This window comes from Perca fluviatilis, chromosome 6 (assembly GCF_010015445.1).
Source record: "Perca fluviatilis chromosome 6, GENO_Pfluv_1.0, whole genome shotgun sequence".
NCBI lineage: Eukaryota > Metazoa > Chordata > Actinopteri > Perciformes > Percidae > Perca > Perca fluviatilis.
The window spans coordinates 22,007,517-22,026,548 of NC_053117.1; the positions used below are offsets into that span (position 1 = coordinate 22,007,517).

Below are 19,032 nucleotides of genomic sequence, written 5' to 3' on the forward strand. Positions count from 1 at the left end.
TATTCTGTATTGATAGGAGTAGATAGTTTATGAATAATAACAAATGTCAGGTGATGTAAGTGAGACAGTATGGGTAAACAGCGGTTTCTTTTCATTCAACAAACAGATTTCTGTTTGACTGGACATTCAATCCTTTGATCCCTCAGGCACATTGTAAACACAACTGGCTGTGAAGCGTCTGCTCAGACAGAATGAAAGTAATTTGTTACTTTATATATTTATTATATTTTCCATTGCTCGAAGCATAATACCTGGCTGCAAAGCCAAATCTCTCTCACTTGATCTTAATGCATTTATCACCCCGCAGCACTGAATAAATGTAATTTTCATAGACTGTATTTGTGATTTCCACAGTGTGAACAGCAACCAGTGGATTTTAATGGACAGAAAGAACCTATTACTTCCTCTTATCCCTGTTTTGAATGTCATTCTGCTTGGCAGTTAAAAGATGGAGCCATCTGTTAATGAGAGCTGAATCTGATATTATCTCTATTAAGTCAGGAATTATACTCACTCAAATCACATAAGTGAGGTAAAAAGGTGACATCTCTCGGTTGTAAAATTATATTAATACATTTCTGTGGTTAGAGGGGCACATTAAAATGGGTAATTTAGCTTCAAATGAAGTCTGTGTGCAGTAGTATCACACGGCATGGGTCTTCATTTCTTTTCCAATACCTTTAGCAATTAGCTGTAATGCCTGAAATGAGTTCTTCTGTTCAATTGCATTACGCTGAAATGCATTCTGGTCTTTTTCTGATGTTAACACATTCATACATTACCAAGTCCACAGTGGCTTAATGTAGGTATGGCCACACGGACACATGGACACACACACACACACACACACACACACACACACACACACACACACACACACACACACACACACACACGGACAGAGGTGTGGTTGAATAGTTAAGCATGTCACTGAGCATTGAGGCTTTTGTACTCAGATGGGAGGAGATCAATACAGAGTGTGGCTGTAAGGTTGTTTATGTCCAAACAACAGTGATGAGAGCTGAACAGAGTTGGTTATTGGATTTTCGTATCCATCTGCATCTGTGATACTCCGTGAGACTGGCTCCTGATATTTGCTTTGGTTTACATTTTTCATTTTTTAAGTGCACAGACGTTCAGACAAGGTCTTTCAACCAATATTAAGTGCTCTGGAAGCATGTAGTTAGCATCGCCCACTTATTTCCATTTTGAAAATCTTGTCTAAAAGGTTGTTTCAGGTAATAAAATGTATTCAGAACCAGGTCCAATCACTACTCATACAGAATAATCCTAATTATTTTGGCCTTGTGAGATTATCAAACTGCTGAGTTTTGCTGCAGCAGGTTTCAGTGTACTGTGTGAGATAAAAAACAACAACAACGTTGTGGTGCTCATTATTACCAGTATTTTCTAAGATCTTATAGTGCACCTACATGGTATGCTGTTTAAATCAAATATTCAGAATTATCTGCAAATAATATTATTTGATCTTGGTATTGCCATGTCCTTTAAGGTCCAGAGTAATTGGAAATAACCTGCTGATTGTGAGAGTATGGTGCCAGTTATGTTGGCAGTCGAGAGTTATTTACCTCGTGTGTGTGTGTGTTGTTGTGTGTGTGTGTGTGTGTTGTGTGTGTGTGTGTGGTTTTTTTTTTTTTGTGTGTGTGTGTGTGTGTGTGTGTGTGTGTGTGTGTGTGTGTGTGTGTGTGTGTGTGTGTGTGTGTGTGTGTGTGTGTGTGTGTGTGTGTGTTATTAAGTGAACATACTCAAGCAAGTCCTTTTTTATCAATTTAGTTCCCTGCTGCAATTATTTATATGTAGCTACAAAAGCACACTCTCTTTATGCAAGGGTATGTTGTGTTTTAATCCATTTATTTGCTACTCTTTATTATGGTAGCAACAGCTTCTGTTCTGCAGTGGGGTTTTCTTGAATGACCATCAGATGGCAGCATTGACTTTTAAAATGCAACTCAACCAAAAGTAGCATCTGGCATCATTATAATCTCAGAATAATACCAAGAACATCGGATCATTCACTGAAAGATTACAAGTGAAGATTTTATGGTGGGCATTAAGTGGTGATTCATGACACACTATATGAGTGGGGGAGATGTAGCTCATTTGATAGATAAACGTATCTGTAATTTGTAACGGCTAAAGATATCTCAAGAAATATTAAAACTAGGGATACTGTTGATAATTCAGGGCCACCCAGGGTGGAGGGAGGTTTGTGAAACATGAGTTTTTATTATGTTTTTGACTTATTATTGAGTTATCTGTAAGGTAGATGGAAAAATGTTGTTAGTGTTAGGATGGCACATTTTGTTAGATACATTTTTAGAGCCTACAAAATCAAGTTAATGTCATGAGACAAATGCTTTTGAAAGTTTGGATTGTTAATTAAAATGACTAAGTAATGGGCTGCCTCTCTTTGTGATGGAGAGAGAAGAGAGAAATATTGTGTTTCTTGTTCAGCAGGTATTTTTTGCTTGTGAAGCATGGGGGATGCTGACAGATGTTACACAAAACTACAGCCTGTATTGCTTTCTCAAACTGAACCCTAATTATGCCCACGTAACAGGAGTAGCAATATGTTTTCATGAGCTTGGCTGCAGTGATGAGGGACTAAATATCTTGTTAAGTGCAGGTAAAGTGAAAGAAATCCCATTCCCTAATAAAAACAACATTGTCACATATAGCGCTTTTCTAGTTTGGGTATCTTTTTTCTGAATGTTTTGAGCCACCTGGATTGCTTTTATAAAAAAAACATTTAATAGTTTGCTTTAATGTTGGCATATCTTATCCTTGTTTTTAATTTGTATTTTTTTGTCTTTCACCCTCAGGGCTTGTCAAACCTGTTGGATATGTATGAGTGTCTAGCTAAAAACTGTTAGTGTGGTTATAATAACTAGTTCAGACCAACATTTACATTTTACAGTATTTCTTTCTCTATTAGGAACCTACATTAATCATGTTATTATGACTATAATAATACATCATTATTATTTTGTTAGATGTATATTTGTAATGGTTTATTTCAAGTTTTGGGGTTTTGCTTTTTCTCTTCAGGATGTTTTAAACAACCTGGGTTCATCAGAGCTGGATGAAGATGATCTTATGTTAGACCTGGACCTTTCTGATGATCAACGACATCGACATGGTAATATATATATATATATATTTAAAATAATGTTTTACATAAGATCGGCATCTCTACACAGAAGTCTTTATGGCAAGTGTGTTGGTATATGACAGGCTATAGATATGATACACCAGTTCACGTTTAACTCTTATCAAGCAAGTGTCTGTCTACATATTTATGCATTACTGCTCACTTTACAATTACTACAATACTGTTGGTATAGGGTTAAAATCAAATGCATGATCACCACTATCCACAGCCGCTCTCTTACTTAAAAAAAAACACTTAAATATAAAAACAATTCTCCAAAATCATTGTGTAGCTGTTCCTCTGGAAAGAAGCTAAGGGTTCTTGCAAAAAAAAAAAAAAAACATTCAAAACATAAGAGAAAATCTGTCACATACAAACTCTTGCCTTTTATCTTTCACTCTCTCTATTCAAGAACATCTGTTCATATTACTTTATCATCACTGATTCTTTGTTCCCTCTTATTCGCTTTTCCTCTCTTAACCCCCTTTTTGCTTTATCTCTCTCTCACTCTCTTTCTCTTCACTCTACTCCATCACGTTAAAACATGAAACCAGTACTCTCCCTGGTTCTTTTGTGCCACGACTTTGATGTAACTGCCTCATTTACAGTGATTTATCTCCTTTGTTTTTTTTGGCATTTTAGTCACACTCCTCCTGACATGCCTCATGGTTGGCAGGTGACTGTCAGTGGAGAATTATTGCCTGTGCTCTGCCACCGTGCAGCATAGAGTGCCGAACACAGTAACACCAACCTATTTTATATTTAATGAGTGTGATGGGTGGCTATAGCCACAACACAAATTCTTTCTTTCTTTACAAATTCATGTGTGAATTCCAAACATATTTGTCTCAAGAAGGACTTTGCTATTTTACTGTGAGTAGACGTAGTAAAGTGAAATGATTGATTGCATTTCAAGATTTAAGATTCAAAATCCTTTATTAGTCCCACAACGGTGAAATTCACGCTGTTGCAGCAGCAAGGGATAGGGGGAAAAGTACAAGACACTCTAAAGATAAACAAACAATGAATAAATATAAGTAAAGACAATAAAATGTCAAATGTTTTGCAAGCACTATTCTTATTTAATAATTTCTCACAGGAGCATTATGGTAATGGAGCAAAATTGCAAGCCTTTTGCAAATACTGTCAGCATTGATTATTTTTCAGTTTGCAAATGTTTGCTTCGTATTAACAAACTGGAAAGACAAAATGTATACATCCACTTGAGACAGTTGGTGTTTGGCTGAGCATGTAATGACTCAACTGGTTTAACATGAGCTTGAAATGTGATCACCTTTCGTTTCTGTGCTACATTTGCCTGTAAATATAGAGACTGGTTACATTTACCCTCAGCTTGACTCTCATGTGTTTGAGCACGTCTGGCTTTGACTCTTATCTAACAGATGTCAAACTATATATAAATGTGAGGTTAGATTCCATCATCTCTCTCTAGGCTACATTTAAGTCCCAGATGGACTCTAAGAATATTACAGTTGCAGTCAAATAAAGTAGTAAAATAAGTAAAATGCTCAGCAGCACTGTGAAGTAAAGATTACAACAGGAGCTTCAGCCTTTATAAACTGAATTTCCTGTGCTTATGTGGGTTGGAAAGTTTTGGGAGGGATGGTGGGTTTGAACTGAACACACACACACACACACACATACTGGAGCATGAAATTAAATGCTAGATGAATTGTTCTCATAAAGACTTTGTGCTGGCGATGGGAGAGTAAGGTTCTTCCACACACTGAAATTTGCACCTGCACATCTTTATTCAGACAGACAGACAGACAGACAGACAGACCAGATACATGTCCGCGTACATTTAAAGATATACAGAAAGACAAACAAAGATGACTGGACACACACCCCATCCCGCACATCCACACAACTGCACACTCTCATTGGCACTCCTTATTTTTTTTACCTCTGTCGGGTTGCTTGTTGAAGCCTTTATTAACAAGCAAGCAGTTTCAGAGAAATGTATAGCCAACGGTGTTCAGCTGCAGGGCTCTGTGTTCTTAATCAAACTGTGACTTATACCCTGTGGAATCCAACGGGGACAGAAAGAGAGATACAGCGGGACCTTTCCAAAGACATGAAGAAATGCCAAATCTTCACTTTACCACCAGTTTCTGTTCCACACTGCTGTCAAATGTGCCATTAAAAGTATATATAACTGATACTCTTGTCGTTATTTAAACCTATCACTACTGAATTTTAATTAGCTGCTTGTGACTTGACTGGTGTTTTATAGCTCTAATTTAATTTGGGAGGAGATGTAAGTAGACAGGTGTTATTTTTGATGAGTAAAATATGTTGTTGTCAGGTTAGGTACTTTGGCACATTTTAGGTGTCAACTGAGATTAAAAAAATCAATGTGATATAATGACTTTATGTGTGTTTGGGTGTGTGCACAGTGTCCAGAGAAGACTCCAGCCAGTCCCTGGCTTCCTGTCTCAACCTGCTCCCCTCACCCATTGACCAATCAGGAGATCGCATCCCAGGGAGGGAAAACAATCAGAGGTATGTATATTTGTTAATAATTAATATACCGTGATGCATGCACTCCTTATAAAGCTATAGGGAGAATGTGCAAACAATGCAGTGCTGTCAGTGTAATTATGTGAACATTTTGAGCAGATTTTTCTTGCACTTAAACAAAGCAAATGAAGACAAATAGTTAAAAAATGATGTGTGTGTGTGTATTTGTGTATAGATGGGCTAGACATAATAGAGCCACAATCATGGACAGAAAAAGACAGGAGAAAAATGGTCTAGTATTGGCTGGCCTAAAACAGTATTCAATCACATACAATTGGAGCATATGCATGGCTCAAGAAACTGTTTTGATGCCAACTTGTCCACAGGGGCATTTATCCTCTCTACAGTATGTCTACACGACAATAGAGCTTTTGTTACGCCACACACTCCATTGCCACTTGAGAGACAAAGCGAGAGAGGGAGAGTGTTATTGTCTATTCTAGGAATTGCTGATCTTTAATGTTCCCTGTAAATGCGAAACATGTTTTATGTCTTTCCCTCCCTTGGAGATGAGAAGAGTCTAGCACAGAAAGACAGAGGGTAAATAAATAAATAAATTATCTTCGAATGAATATGCAAGCTGTCTTTCTGTTCTCCTCTTACTCCCAGTAGCCAATGGCTGAAAGAGAACACTTAGAGTTTCTGTTTAGGATGATTCCATATCGGATTTGATTTGGCCACTTGTTTCTTCTTACGCTCAGGAATCAGGATAGGTCTTGCTGGGCACACAGAAATGCGAAAAACACTCCACACATCTGCAAAAAGATACATACACATACACAGAGCAGCTCTGTGGATAGGGCTTATTTGGTTTTATGGAGCCAGTGTGTAATAAAATGGTTGTATCACCATTGGAATTCACCAGTGGGTAATTATACTTTCAGTGATCCCCTTTCTCCTCACTGGTTGAATTAATTTTATTTCTGCTCGCACCCATGGAGTAAACGTATCTGTCGCTCCATGTTTCCCCCTAAATAAGCTGGCTATGAGCTTCTTTGTTTGTAGAGACAGTGCAGGTCAACTTGTGTGAGCGGTTTTGAGGTAGAGGTTGATCAATACGACACCATTGAGACACTGGACTCAGCCTTGGCTTCTTTCTTTCTAAAGAGAGTTTTTATCACGCTTCTATCACTCTTTTAAATTGGCGCTGAATAGAGAAAGATGTTCTCTGTCTAGACAGTGTCAGTGAATCATCCAAGTTGGGAATCAACCTTTTCAACTAATCCAAGGTTTTTGTCTGACAGTTCATTGGTTGTTTTATTCATACTGATGTCCCACTTGTCTTTGAAAGTACGGAAGATGGTATAAGTATGGAGAAGGTTTCATGTCCACACACACACACACACACACACACACACACACACACACACACACACACACACACACACACACACACACACACACACACACACACACACACACACACACACACACACACACACACACACACACACACACACACACACACACACACACACACACACACACACACACACACACACACACACACGCACACACACACACACGCACACACACGCACACACACTTGCATTATTCCTCTCTTATACAAGGTTAAGGCTAAAATGTAATTAGTCTGAAGCCAGTTTTCTTCTGTTTGGTTGAAACGCCATAATATGTGGAGATGGTTCCATCCAATCAGAGACAATGCATCACGATAGTATCCCTTTAGCAGAGCATGAGATTAATGAATGTATAAATGGATGAGGGAATAGGGCATTCGCTGTGTAGCTTCAAATACCCTAACCTTATTTTGTGGTGATGCTCTGAAAAGATCGGTCAGTTTTAGAGATATTTTTAACAAAACTGACTCTTAAGTGCTATTCGTGGTAGACCAGATGACTGATTGACATTGATGACTCAAGCCTCCAAAACTGTAGACAAATCTCACAATTTTAACAGTGCGTGTGCTACTGACAGTGAGACAGTTATGCGATGTAGTGGGCTTAGGGAGAAGAAGTGTGTGTTCTTCACAGCAAGGGAGTATTTTTTTGTAGCTGAAGTGCGAAGCAGCAGTGTAACCTCAGAAATTGACTGGATGGAAAGAGCGCTTACAGTTCGATAACAAATCACACCTTTGGGGCTTAGATGGACTCTTCTTTCTTTTGATTTCAAAGTGAATTTTACATTTTGTTTTATATAAATAATGATGGAGTTGGGAATCCATGCCAGTAAAACATGTTTTTGACTCTGGAAACACTGAGGCAGGTTACATATTGGAGCCAGGTCTAAGTTTCTTACCCTCAACACAAGGCTGCTGACGTGTTAATTTCCTACTGGAAAATGTAGTCGTGAGTGAAGAAGCTGAGATTGGAGAAGGAAAAGAGAGCAAAATGTGTTTGCCCAGGGCTTGCTCTTTCTCTCTCAGTCTCTCGCGCTTTCTGTCTCAGGTTCCACAATCCCGCAAGGGGACATTGATTTGCTTGAGGCAAAGTAAGCTCCCATCTAGTCACACACAAGAAAACACAAACACGTGTGCACGCATGCACACGTGCACACACACACACCAGTATTGGGCAGGTTACTTCCAAAATGTAATACATTATAGATTACTACTGTCATATATTACTGTCATTTGAGAGTAATTTGTTATATTACAATATTACTGTCTCTGAATTGTAATGCTTTACGCTACTTTTGAGTTACTTTCACCAAAATAACAGCGGAAGTAGGCTATGACTTGGCAGGTAACTTGTGAATTTCCCCACGGGATCATTAAAGTCTCGTCTTCATCCACTTTAATACATCATAGTTTATTCATAATATTTTGTATTATCAATCTGAATCTGCAAAGTAACTAAAGCTATGAAATAATTAGTGAAGTAAAATGTACAATAGGCCTACTTGAATTGTGGTTGAGTAGAAGTATAAAGTAGGAGAAAATGAAATTACTCAATTAAAAGTACCTTACAATTGTATTGAAGTACAGCATAGTTACTTTCCACCGCTGATAAAATGTAATGATATTTACGCGTAGCAAGACTAAACATGGATTCCCGACATGTTTATATCCGTCAGCAGCTTGGACACGCGGCTGTCCGCGCTGACGTACCATCACCTGTTGGGACACAGATGTTGTCCGTAGCCTACTGTCTCTGGTTCTGTTCTCTGACGACGGGAACAGTGACATGACAGCTTGCTTCAACGGAATGAAATAACTCCTGAAATTAATGTCGCAAATGTATCTGTCCCTGCAGTCATCTCAACCATCATATTCCAGCAACAGGAAATAACACTAACAGACTTCTTTTTTTTTTCTGCGCTGAAATGTTTTGCGGTGTTGGTGAATTCTTAAAAGAACAAAACACCCCTAAATGTCGGTTTAAAATGCGTAGTAACTCAAGTTACTGAGACTGTAACGGGTATAATATTACCGAAATGTTATTAGTATGGTGTTAAATTACTGCATTACAGCAAAAAGGAATACATTACTGTAAAGGCGTTACTCCCATCACTGACACACACACACACACACACACACACACACACACACACACACACACACACACACACACACACACACACACACACACACACACACACCTGTCAGTCAGTCATCCTCTCCAGAGAGAGTATCAGCTGCAGGATACTGCTGGCTGTCTGACAGGCTGCACTAAACATCTGCCGTACACACATGCACACACACGTCTTGCACGCATACCTCTTTGATGAATGACATTTTGATGATTTTGATGGCAAGCATTTCATTTACATATTACTTTGTAAACATACATACCTCAATAACAAAACGATAGCAGTAAAGTCCATGTTCTAAATAGTTGTTTCCATTTCTCTGTGGGTGCACACAATAGGTGTGTAGAGGGAGACGGAAAGGGGGAGATGGAAGGAGAGCTGGGGAGAGAAGAAAGACTGGAAACCTTAGAGTGTGTATACCTTGTACTTGCTGCACAGTAGCTGGTGAGCAGGGATCGGTCGACAGAGACACAGCATACAGTACTCTACAATAGTTTTGAATCATGTAATCATGACAGCTTGGGTTAAAAAAAAGGGGTGAGAATAAAGAGAGAGTAGAGTATGAGGTTTAGTGATGCCACTTTAGATAGATGCTTCAAGGGCTGCAACTAATGGTTGATGATTATTGATCATTAATGATTAATCTGATGATTTGCAATTTTGCTTAAAAAATGACTTTAACCTATTATTCGTATATGAAAATAGTTCCAGATACATTTTCTGTCAATCGACAAATTCATTTATTGACTGATCGTTGCAGATCTAGATGTTTCAGTGTTTCAGCAGTGTTGCTTTCTAATGAACCCAGCAGCTTTCAATTCAATTCGATTTTATTTATATTATCAAATCATAACAAGAGTTATCTCAAGACACTTTACAGATAGAGTAGGTCTAGACCACACTCTATAATATACAAAGACCCAACAATTCCAGTAATTCCCCCAAGAGCAAGCATTTAGTGCAACAGTGGTGAAGAAAAACTCCCTTTTAGGGAGAAACCTCGGACAGACCCAGGCTCTTGGTAGGTGGTGTCTGACGGTGCCGGTTGGGGGTGTGATGAACAGTGGCAATAATAGTCACAATCAAGATAATGGAACAGTGACTAGAAATAATAGTTGTAGTAGTTCATGGCATAGCTGGGCACTGCAGGGCGTTACAGGACGTAGCAGGGCACAGCAGAGCATAGCCGGGCGTAGCAGGACGTAGCAGGACGTAGCAGGGCAAAGCAGAGCGTAGCAGGGTGTAACCGGGCATCCGGACCACGGCGACAGCTGCAACCATGATTTAGGTGCCACCCTAATCCAAGGAAACATGCTGAGCGAAAAAAAAACATAAGGACTCCGGGGAATAAGCTCCCCAGAGCTAGGTTAGTAACAAGCATTTCTGGGACATGGATGCACACAGCCACATGTTTGCTTGCATTTCATTTCAATGCTGAAAACACCAAATGTATGCAGTCATCTACATATTGACACAACATACAGATGGGACAAAAATTCTTTTTTTTGGTATAAATGGGCTTTGTTACATAAAGTCCTCGTCATGGAACTTTTGTTGCAGCTCTTACTCTAGATAGTATTGTCCATCTTCACTGCATGACAATAATGAGTGTGTCTTTTGGTTGGTGGAAGAGGGGGGCGGAGGGTGTATTAGAATGTTATACTGAATGTATTCTATGTTATTGTTTGTGTGATATATCTTAATGTCTTGTGTTAAGACATCGACTCCTCCCTCATCTCTCCTATAGAAAAAGACAGAGGAAATCAAATGTTGACAGTTGCGGTATAATGTAGCTTGCCTGTTGCTATGGTAACGGCAGTCTGCCTGTTGAGTGTTCCTCTTCCATTCTTCTTTTCTTTCCCCGTTTCTCTTTTCATTGCTTCAATGTTGATTACTATGCAGAAGACAAACACTCAGAGGTGTCCTTGTCTGTCTGTATCCAGTGGACACAATCATGAAGTCTCAATTCCCATATCTCTTGATTTGAGGATTAATCTACAGCCATAACATTCAATGCTCTTGCGATGGCATAATAAGATTTATTAGGGAAAATGTCCACATTTGTGAACAGGTCCCAATTTTGTTGGTAGAGCAGGCACACATATATAGAGGTTTACTCCTCGATGCAGCGGCCGCGGGTTCGACTCCGTCCTGCGGCCCTTTGCTGCATGTTATTCCCCCTCTCTCTCCCCTTTCGTGTCTTCATCTCTCCTGTGAAAATAAAGACCTAAAAATGCCATTAAAAAAAATAATCCAGCTGAGTCTTTGAGTTGAGCTGGGGACAGATAAAATGCACTGCAGTGTGATTTTTTTCAGACATAGACACACACACAGCATACAGAGGGAGTATGAGGGAACTCTCTGTTTAATTTGCTGGAATATAAAGAATCTGAATGTATTAATCCAACAAGTGGTGACAAAGCTCAGTATTTTGTCTTAATCTATGCTTTTTCTATGCGTTTTACATTATATATTAAAGGAAATGCGTTGGTTATTTTTCTATGTTCTTGATACATTCTTTTTTAATGTTCTCACAGTACGAGCCAGGAGATTGCTTGTACTAGCTAAGCATCATGCTCTTCAGAAGAGAGGTAAAGCTATGGCTTTTTGCTCTCATTTTAAATTTTCAGACCAGAATCAAATCCTATCCTGTAATCTGCGCCTGCTGTCGTGCATAGTCCATTGCTGTTGCTTCTAGTTTTTATCTCTTTATTAAATGTTCAACACAGGGAGACTAATTAGTGTTGGCTTCCGGTTTTTCCTTCTTGCTTTGAGTGGGAACGTGTTGTTCTGTTTTGTATCGCAGAGAAAAACATCAGATTGGTAATGATTAAGTCATTACTTTGCTTTCCATTACTTAGTGGTCTGTTCCAGGAATCATTGAAGAGGTATTCACTGTTACTCCGATGTTACGGTTACTAGATTGTAAAACATCACAAGACATTTTTATGCTTTTTTTAAGATTATTTTTTGGGCTTTTCTGCCTTTATTTGATAGGACAGCTAGGTGAGAGAGAGAGCGAAGACATGCAGGAAATCGTCACAGGTCGGATTCGAACCTTGGACCTCTGTGTCGAGGCATAAACCTCTCATTACATGTGGGCCTGCTCTACCACTGAGGCAACCCGGCCACGCTTTTATGCTTTCTTTACGAGACTTGGATGATAAGATCGATATCTATCTCATATCTGTGCACAGAGTGGAGAGATGTTTATCCTAGCTTAGGATAAAGGCTGAAAGCAGGGGGGAGACTCCTGGATCAGAACAGAGATCCTAAAACAATAATTTGTGGTTCAGGGGGAGTTACGTGCTGTAACTATTTCTTAGCAAACAACAGCTGCATTTTTGTTGTCAGTGATGTCGCAAGGTTAGGTACCAATGTGCGTGTTCAGAGACCAAAACTAAAACCTGTGCTCACTGACCATATCTGTCAACCCAGAAGTGCGAATAGATACAGCTTGTGAAAGATAATAATACTAATGTAATATATCCTTTATTTGCCAAGTACATTTTACACATACAATGAATGTATAATTTGCATTGAAGTCATCCTAACTAAGTATGCATGGGCTTTATGAAAGGATAGTATTATAGTATAGTATGTAATATCTCCACCTGAAACCACAAAGTGTTGTTTTTACATTTCTGTTTGTGTGCGGATTAAACAAAAGAGATACAATGTGTTAATTATAGGTGTTGGTAGGTGTTTGTTTTTTTAACTTTGACAGAGACATTTTTACCCATCACGGGTAAACTTTTCTTCATACAGATGTCTTACAGTAAATTATATGTTGAGTACACAATTAAACAACATTCCAGTTGCTGTCATTATAGCCTTCTATATGTATGTATACACCTAGTTTTGAAACTCCTAGTGTCTTCATATGCTGCTCTTTTATGTCCCTCTATACATAAATATACAGCATATTTCAGTATTGCCATTAAAACCGTTTTTAAAGACATGAAGATGAGGAGCATGCATGCCCTTAATATCTTGGATTATAGAATCTTATTACTTGTACCTTGGCACATTTTCAGTTTCATTTAAGCTAACCCTTATGCAAATGATTATGAACAGGAAATTATGTTTATGTGCACCAAGTCAGAAAACATGAAGACTAAAAGTTAATAAGGGGATATTGGTTAACTTTTATTCAGAATTGCTGTCAACGAGAATATCAAGTGTGAACATTTAAAATGGATCGGACCTGAGTGCAGAGTCTGTCATAATAAAGTCGTGCATCCAGGATCACTGTCATGTACTGTACATCATGTGTACTATGCTATGACTCAGCATTGCAACGTTTGTTCAGCACTGTGGTATTATTTTGTCATGGTGGTGACAACAATGGCGCTACAAAATAACAAATCAGAATTATGTCTCCTCTTAAACAATGTATTTGGCTCTCTGAGAGGAAATGAGATGAAAAAGAGAGAGACAACATTTTCATTTTTTTTTTTATCTTGTTTGTTTATGTTGTTACTGACTGTCATCATAAAACACTATCTACACGCTGTGCTCCTCGTTGAGCAACTGCCCGGTAACCAGCGGCTCGTTGGCGGCTCGCACTCCTTCAGAAGCAGACCATTACATTTGCAAAATACAATGACAAAAAGCCCCAAAATCAATTCAGTTTCTGTTGGCATTGAATTGCAATTTGAGCAAAGGCACCACTAGTCAGAGTTTGCTCTCGGCAGCTCAAGATCTGAAGGCTCTGTGCCGCCGTCCATATCGTCCTCGCTGCATCTGCAGCCGCTCTCTGGCTGAACACAGATGTGTACTGTATATATACGGCTGAATATCCGAGTCACTCACAATTCTTGTAAAATATACACTGTAAAATAATCTCATCCACCACATCCTCTTGCAGAGGAAATGTAGCTAGTTTGCAATACAAGAGAAGAGAACATTGAAGTTTGTGAACAGCATTGCACCTCCAGCTACCTGCGCTGAAGTAGCATTCTGTAGTTCTCCCATCCTCCAGTCCGTCCTCCAGTGATGTCACTGGAGGGTTAGGGTTAGGCCGGCTACACACTGGCTGCGTGGCGTGAGCGTGGCGTTTCTGTTGCGTATCAGCTGCGTGGTGGCTGCGTGGCGTTTTCTATGTCTTTACACCAGAAACGTGTCTGACGTGGCGCTGTTGCTGCTAGCCTTGTCTGTACACATGTATGTTTCCCATTGATTACTGCACTCAAGCAGTAGTATACTTCATGTTAAACATAAATATATACTGATTTGATTACAGCAAAGACAACTTCGGCAGTATTGACGGCAAAATAGGCTACAGAATATTTCGTTTTGTACTGACAGGTGCAATATTTGAAATTCAATTTTTTTTTTATTACATTTATATCTGCATTTATATCAAAACCTAGACTTTCAAACATCAAAATGTCATTTATTAATATGTATTTGTTTCAAAATGACATATACACATCTTTTCCTATTCTATTTTGCCTGGAAACACTTCTAACACGCTTGCGTGTCGCATTAAAAATAGGCGTTTGTTCTATTTCTAGCATGCACGCGTTTTCGGTGCGGCTCGAGCGCCTGAGACATGCGTGTCTCACAGGCAGTCTGTACCTCTAAACTGTTAACATGGGAGCCGAAATAAAAACGGACATGCCACGCAGCTGACACACCACGCAGCTCACACGTTCACGCCACGCAGCCAGTGTGTAGTCGGCCTTACTCTTAGAAAGTAAAGGAGATTTTGCAGCTGCTGAGCCCCAGAAACACAAAGAACATTGGAATCACACCATATCCCTCATTCAGATAGATAGAGATAAGGTTGAAAATCACACAAATTTCCCTTTAAGCTAAAAATACATTATCATTTGCATACGTATACTATCTATTTTCATGGTGTTACTGTAATATTTCTTTTGCACCTGAGCTTTTGCACTTTAGCATCTCGTAACTGCAGGGTCAGGCGAAGTATAGTCTTGCATTGCCAGACCTTCCCAGAATGCTCTAGTTTATTGGCATCTCTTTACACCAATCACAATTGTCTTGGGCAGCGCTAAGCGCTATACGGAGCAACGGTGACTCTGCAAAATTGCCTCGGGAAGGAACTTGTTTTTTGTGGGACTTGTGTACGTTTAAATGTTGTTTTAGTCATGTAACAGAAAACTCAGGTTGGACAGATAGTCTAGATATCTGTCTGGATTTCCCCTGCAGAAATCTGAGAAAAGGTTAACCATAGTCCTCATAAATTGACTGGAGTTTAAAATGCCAAAGGAAGGAAGCCCAAGGCGACGGATATCCGGCCTAAATGAGTGAAATCTGGCGGAATTTCTGTTGGCAACGAAGCAATCCAGGAAGTGGAACGTCGCGGATATAGACTAGGCAAAGTATAACTGAATTTTCTTGAATAAACACAACACATTATAATGTAATTGAAATTCTGGTCCTTTATTATCATGGCGTTTGAATAAATAGCGTAAAATGATCATCTCCTTAAGTAGTGAATAGAATAGATGAACGTTTAATGTGCCCTACAAATAATTCCCTTTGGGTGGGAAATTTGCATCTTTTACATTGGATTGTTGATTTGAGTTTATAAAAAAAAAATCAGTCTAAGTCAACCAGTGGTTGCTTTTGTGATCTATTGTCACCTTTGGCATTCATGCTTTTTTGGGGGGTAAATTCTCATTATTCAGAATTGGAAACAGGCACAGTTACTTTTAAAAAAGTGTAACAAACATAATTATATAGCAGTAGAATAAATCCTGTGGTGCTCGCATAACACTACAAACTCAAAAGAGTATTGTGTCTCAGATATCCTCGGGCACTAACTCTTAGTAGTGGACTTTGTGAACTCATAGAAGGGTTTTTGTGCTAAAAAGTGAGAATGTTCCACTTTAGTGGAATATCGCTTTAAGGCTTCAATACAGGATACAACTTTGGGCACTGTGGCATGGCAATATTCTCTGAAATAGGAAAATGTAATGTGACACATGGGACCAATATTAAATAGATCTCTCCAAGCAACAAGAAGTTTTGATAGTAATTAGTGCAAGTGTGTGCTGATAACTCCCTAAGGTCGCTCCCCACCAAAAGCTAGTGTGGTGGTTCTTAGCCTTTTTGTACGGGATTAAAATTATGATACTCAACAAATGCTAAGGAAGTGGTTGAGTGGACAGTCTCAGAAGGTCTCATTAAGTCAGACAGGGAAAAGTAGAGAAGGGGTAAATAAAAAAAAGGTACAGAGTTCTTGCAAAAACGAGTGCAGATTCAGAGTGCAAAGTGTAAAGTAAACCAGAGAGGACAATTAGGTTAATCACAAAGTTACCCCAGCCATATTAAATTTGTTTTATATTCCCCCGTTTCTGTCTGTCTGAAGACTTGAATTCAACATTAGATTCACTGCCTGGAGCTTGGCTTGTGCTCACACTTTAGTCACAGATGCATTTTATGTCAGAGATGAGTTTAATGGCAGCATTAAACATCCGTAGCCCCAGGTGCTGAATGCAGATGAGCGCACTGTGTCTGTCAGATGGAAAGGAGTGACAAATGAGGGTGATCATTCTCCAATAGCTGCAGTATACTGTTATACTTCACTTGTGCATGCATGCAAGTGCACACATGACCCACAGATTACACAGTTTGTCCCCATAACTGGGTGTTGTCAGTAAACAATTTAATGAGGGAAAAATTGACATAGTGGACTGACTGCCCTATCTATCTATGTCTCAGTGTTAATGTGTCTTACTGTATTTATTCCAGAGACAATGCAGTCTTCATATTGCTCTTTGACAAGGGTGCAGCCCACCTCTCCTCACTGCTGCTTAAGATAAAGCACTTCAATCACTCATAATTTATTTGACGAGCAGTCATTATTTGTTACTTAATGCACTAACTGAACATTATGTAACCCTAAACATCTTAGTGTGCATATAGGAATATGTGCCTTGTCGTTGTTGGCTCTGTGTGGATGTGCAAGTATGTGTTAGAGCCAACGGCCCTGTAATAAAACATGTGTGTGAGTGGTAAAATAATGAAAGTCATAAAAAGGCAGATAATTGGGCTTTTCAGGTTGGCGAAGTGGATCACTTCTTATGCAGCTATTGAGAAATGGCTTTAGAGGTGAGAGGGGTGAGTCAGAAGGATTGAGGGGAGAGTTAAAGGGAGAGAAAGACAGTGGAAGAAAAATACATGTTGAAAGGAATGGAGAAAACAGGAAAAGATAGACGATGGGCAAGAGAAAAAGAAAATAGGAGAGAATAGAATAGAAAAAATTGTGAGGACAGAAGGGGCAAAAGAAAAATTTTAAGGATTAAGAAAGGGGGCATTTTTTTCGATGTACTTTTTCTTTCCTTTGTGTAATTACTCTGAAAAGAGTGTTGAGAGAAAAATCTCTGAAAACAATGATTTGCACTTTAATCCATGTGTTCAATTGTAATTAGTTTCACACTAACATGGTCACGCATTACCAGTTTCAGCCACTAGCTGGTGTAATAGTACATCTTTATGAATTCAAATTAGGACTTTATCCATTTGTGTTGTTGAAGACTTTCAGATTTGACAAAACATACAATGAGGTGGAGATGGTGCAATATGAAGATATTTATATACGACCTGAGTTAGTTCTGCAGAGCAAATGCACCAATTTACTGGTTGCACAATAATTAGTGTACTAGGATAGAATCAATAGATTAAAAATAACGTGACTCACCCTGCCGTGAGACCGTGTTGGATAGTTCCCCTTACACAGGCTGATGAATAGGCCTCTAATAGGGTTTTCTCCGACAGTCTCCGTCTGTGTGTGTGTGTGTGTGTGTGTGTGTGTGTGCGTGTGTGCGTGTGTTAGAGAGAGAGAGGTAGAGCGTGAGTTGTAAAAAAAAATAATAATAAAAAAAGAGCGAGCGTGTCCGGCAATCGGCTCATGACAGTGAAAAGACAGATGACCCTGGGTAGAGGAACGGCCTCCCTGCCTGTATAACATCTATCATCGCTGAACAGACTTGTCTTCAGATGTGCTGTGCACTTCCTGGTGTGTGTTTGTGTGTGTGCTCTTCCACATACTGTATGTGTGGGGTAATTACCTGTAGATGAGACTTGTACTTAGCTGGAAAGCGAATGTGTCTACTCTGTAACTGCAGTCAAAAATATATACTCTGACATGACATGCTCACGCATGCAAACTCACATATACCTCACGCACAACACTGGCAGCTTGGCAGTCTTTGCCAATGCTGCTGTCACTGTAACAGTCGCTCGGTTCCAAATTTTGTTCCATCCTCACTGAGAGCTGGGTTTCATTGAGTTAAACAGGTATCATGCTCTTTTTATTCTGAAGGGAGATTTCCGGTCCAAAATATCAAACCACAGAAAGCTCTAACTTCTGTTTGAGAAATGGTGCATTGCTAGTTCAAGTCTCTTCTAAAAACAAATATGTTGCCGAGATGCCAATGTTCACATCACGTGTTTTATTCCTGCAATATCTGGGTGGTGATGGCGCAGTGGATATGACACATGCCTTTGGGGTGGGAGATCTGGGTTCAATTCCCACTGCAGTACATCAACCAATGTGTGTACCTGAGCAAGACACTTAACCCATAGTTGCTCCAGAAGCGTGCAGCCTCTGACATATCTAGCAATTGTAAGTCGCTTTGGATAAAAGGGTCAGCTAAATGACATGTAATATCTGCTTGTGATAACAAAAGCTTGACTAAGGTGTGATTTTATTAGGCCCTTTGTGGTCATGTTTAAACATTGTAAATGTAAAAACTGACTTCCTATACAAATAAACACGCGGCGTGAACCTTGGTGTCTTTTGTCAAAGTTAAGGCTTTTGCGTGCCCATCTATCTTCCTAAACTT

The 19,032-nt window shown here is 39.3% G+C and overlaps 1 protein-coding gene across 7 annotated transcripts in view; it reads left to right on the plus strand.

Annotated features, from left to right (window-relative positions):
- ccser1 (coiled-coil serine-rich protein 1) overlaps window positions 1-19,032 on the plus strand; it is a 129,963-nt gene that overhangs the window by 16,164 nt on the left and 94,767 nt on the right. For all 7 annotated transcript variants that reach the window (XM_039802938.1, XM_039802939.1, XM_039802935.1 and 4 more), the window contains exons 5-6: window positions 3,070-3,160; window positions 5,593-5,698. In XM_039802938.1, the coding sequence (XP_039658872.1) occupies window positions 3,070-3,160; window positions 5,593-5,698 (197 nt within the window). The remainder of the gene's footprint in view (window positions 1-3,069; window positions 3,161-5,592; window positions 5,699-19,032) is intronic.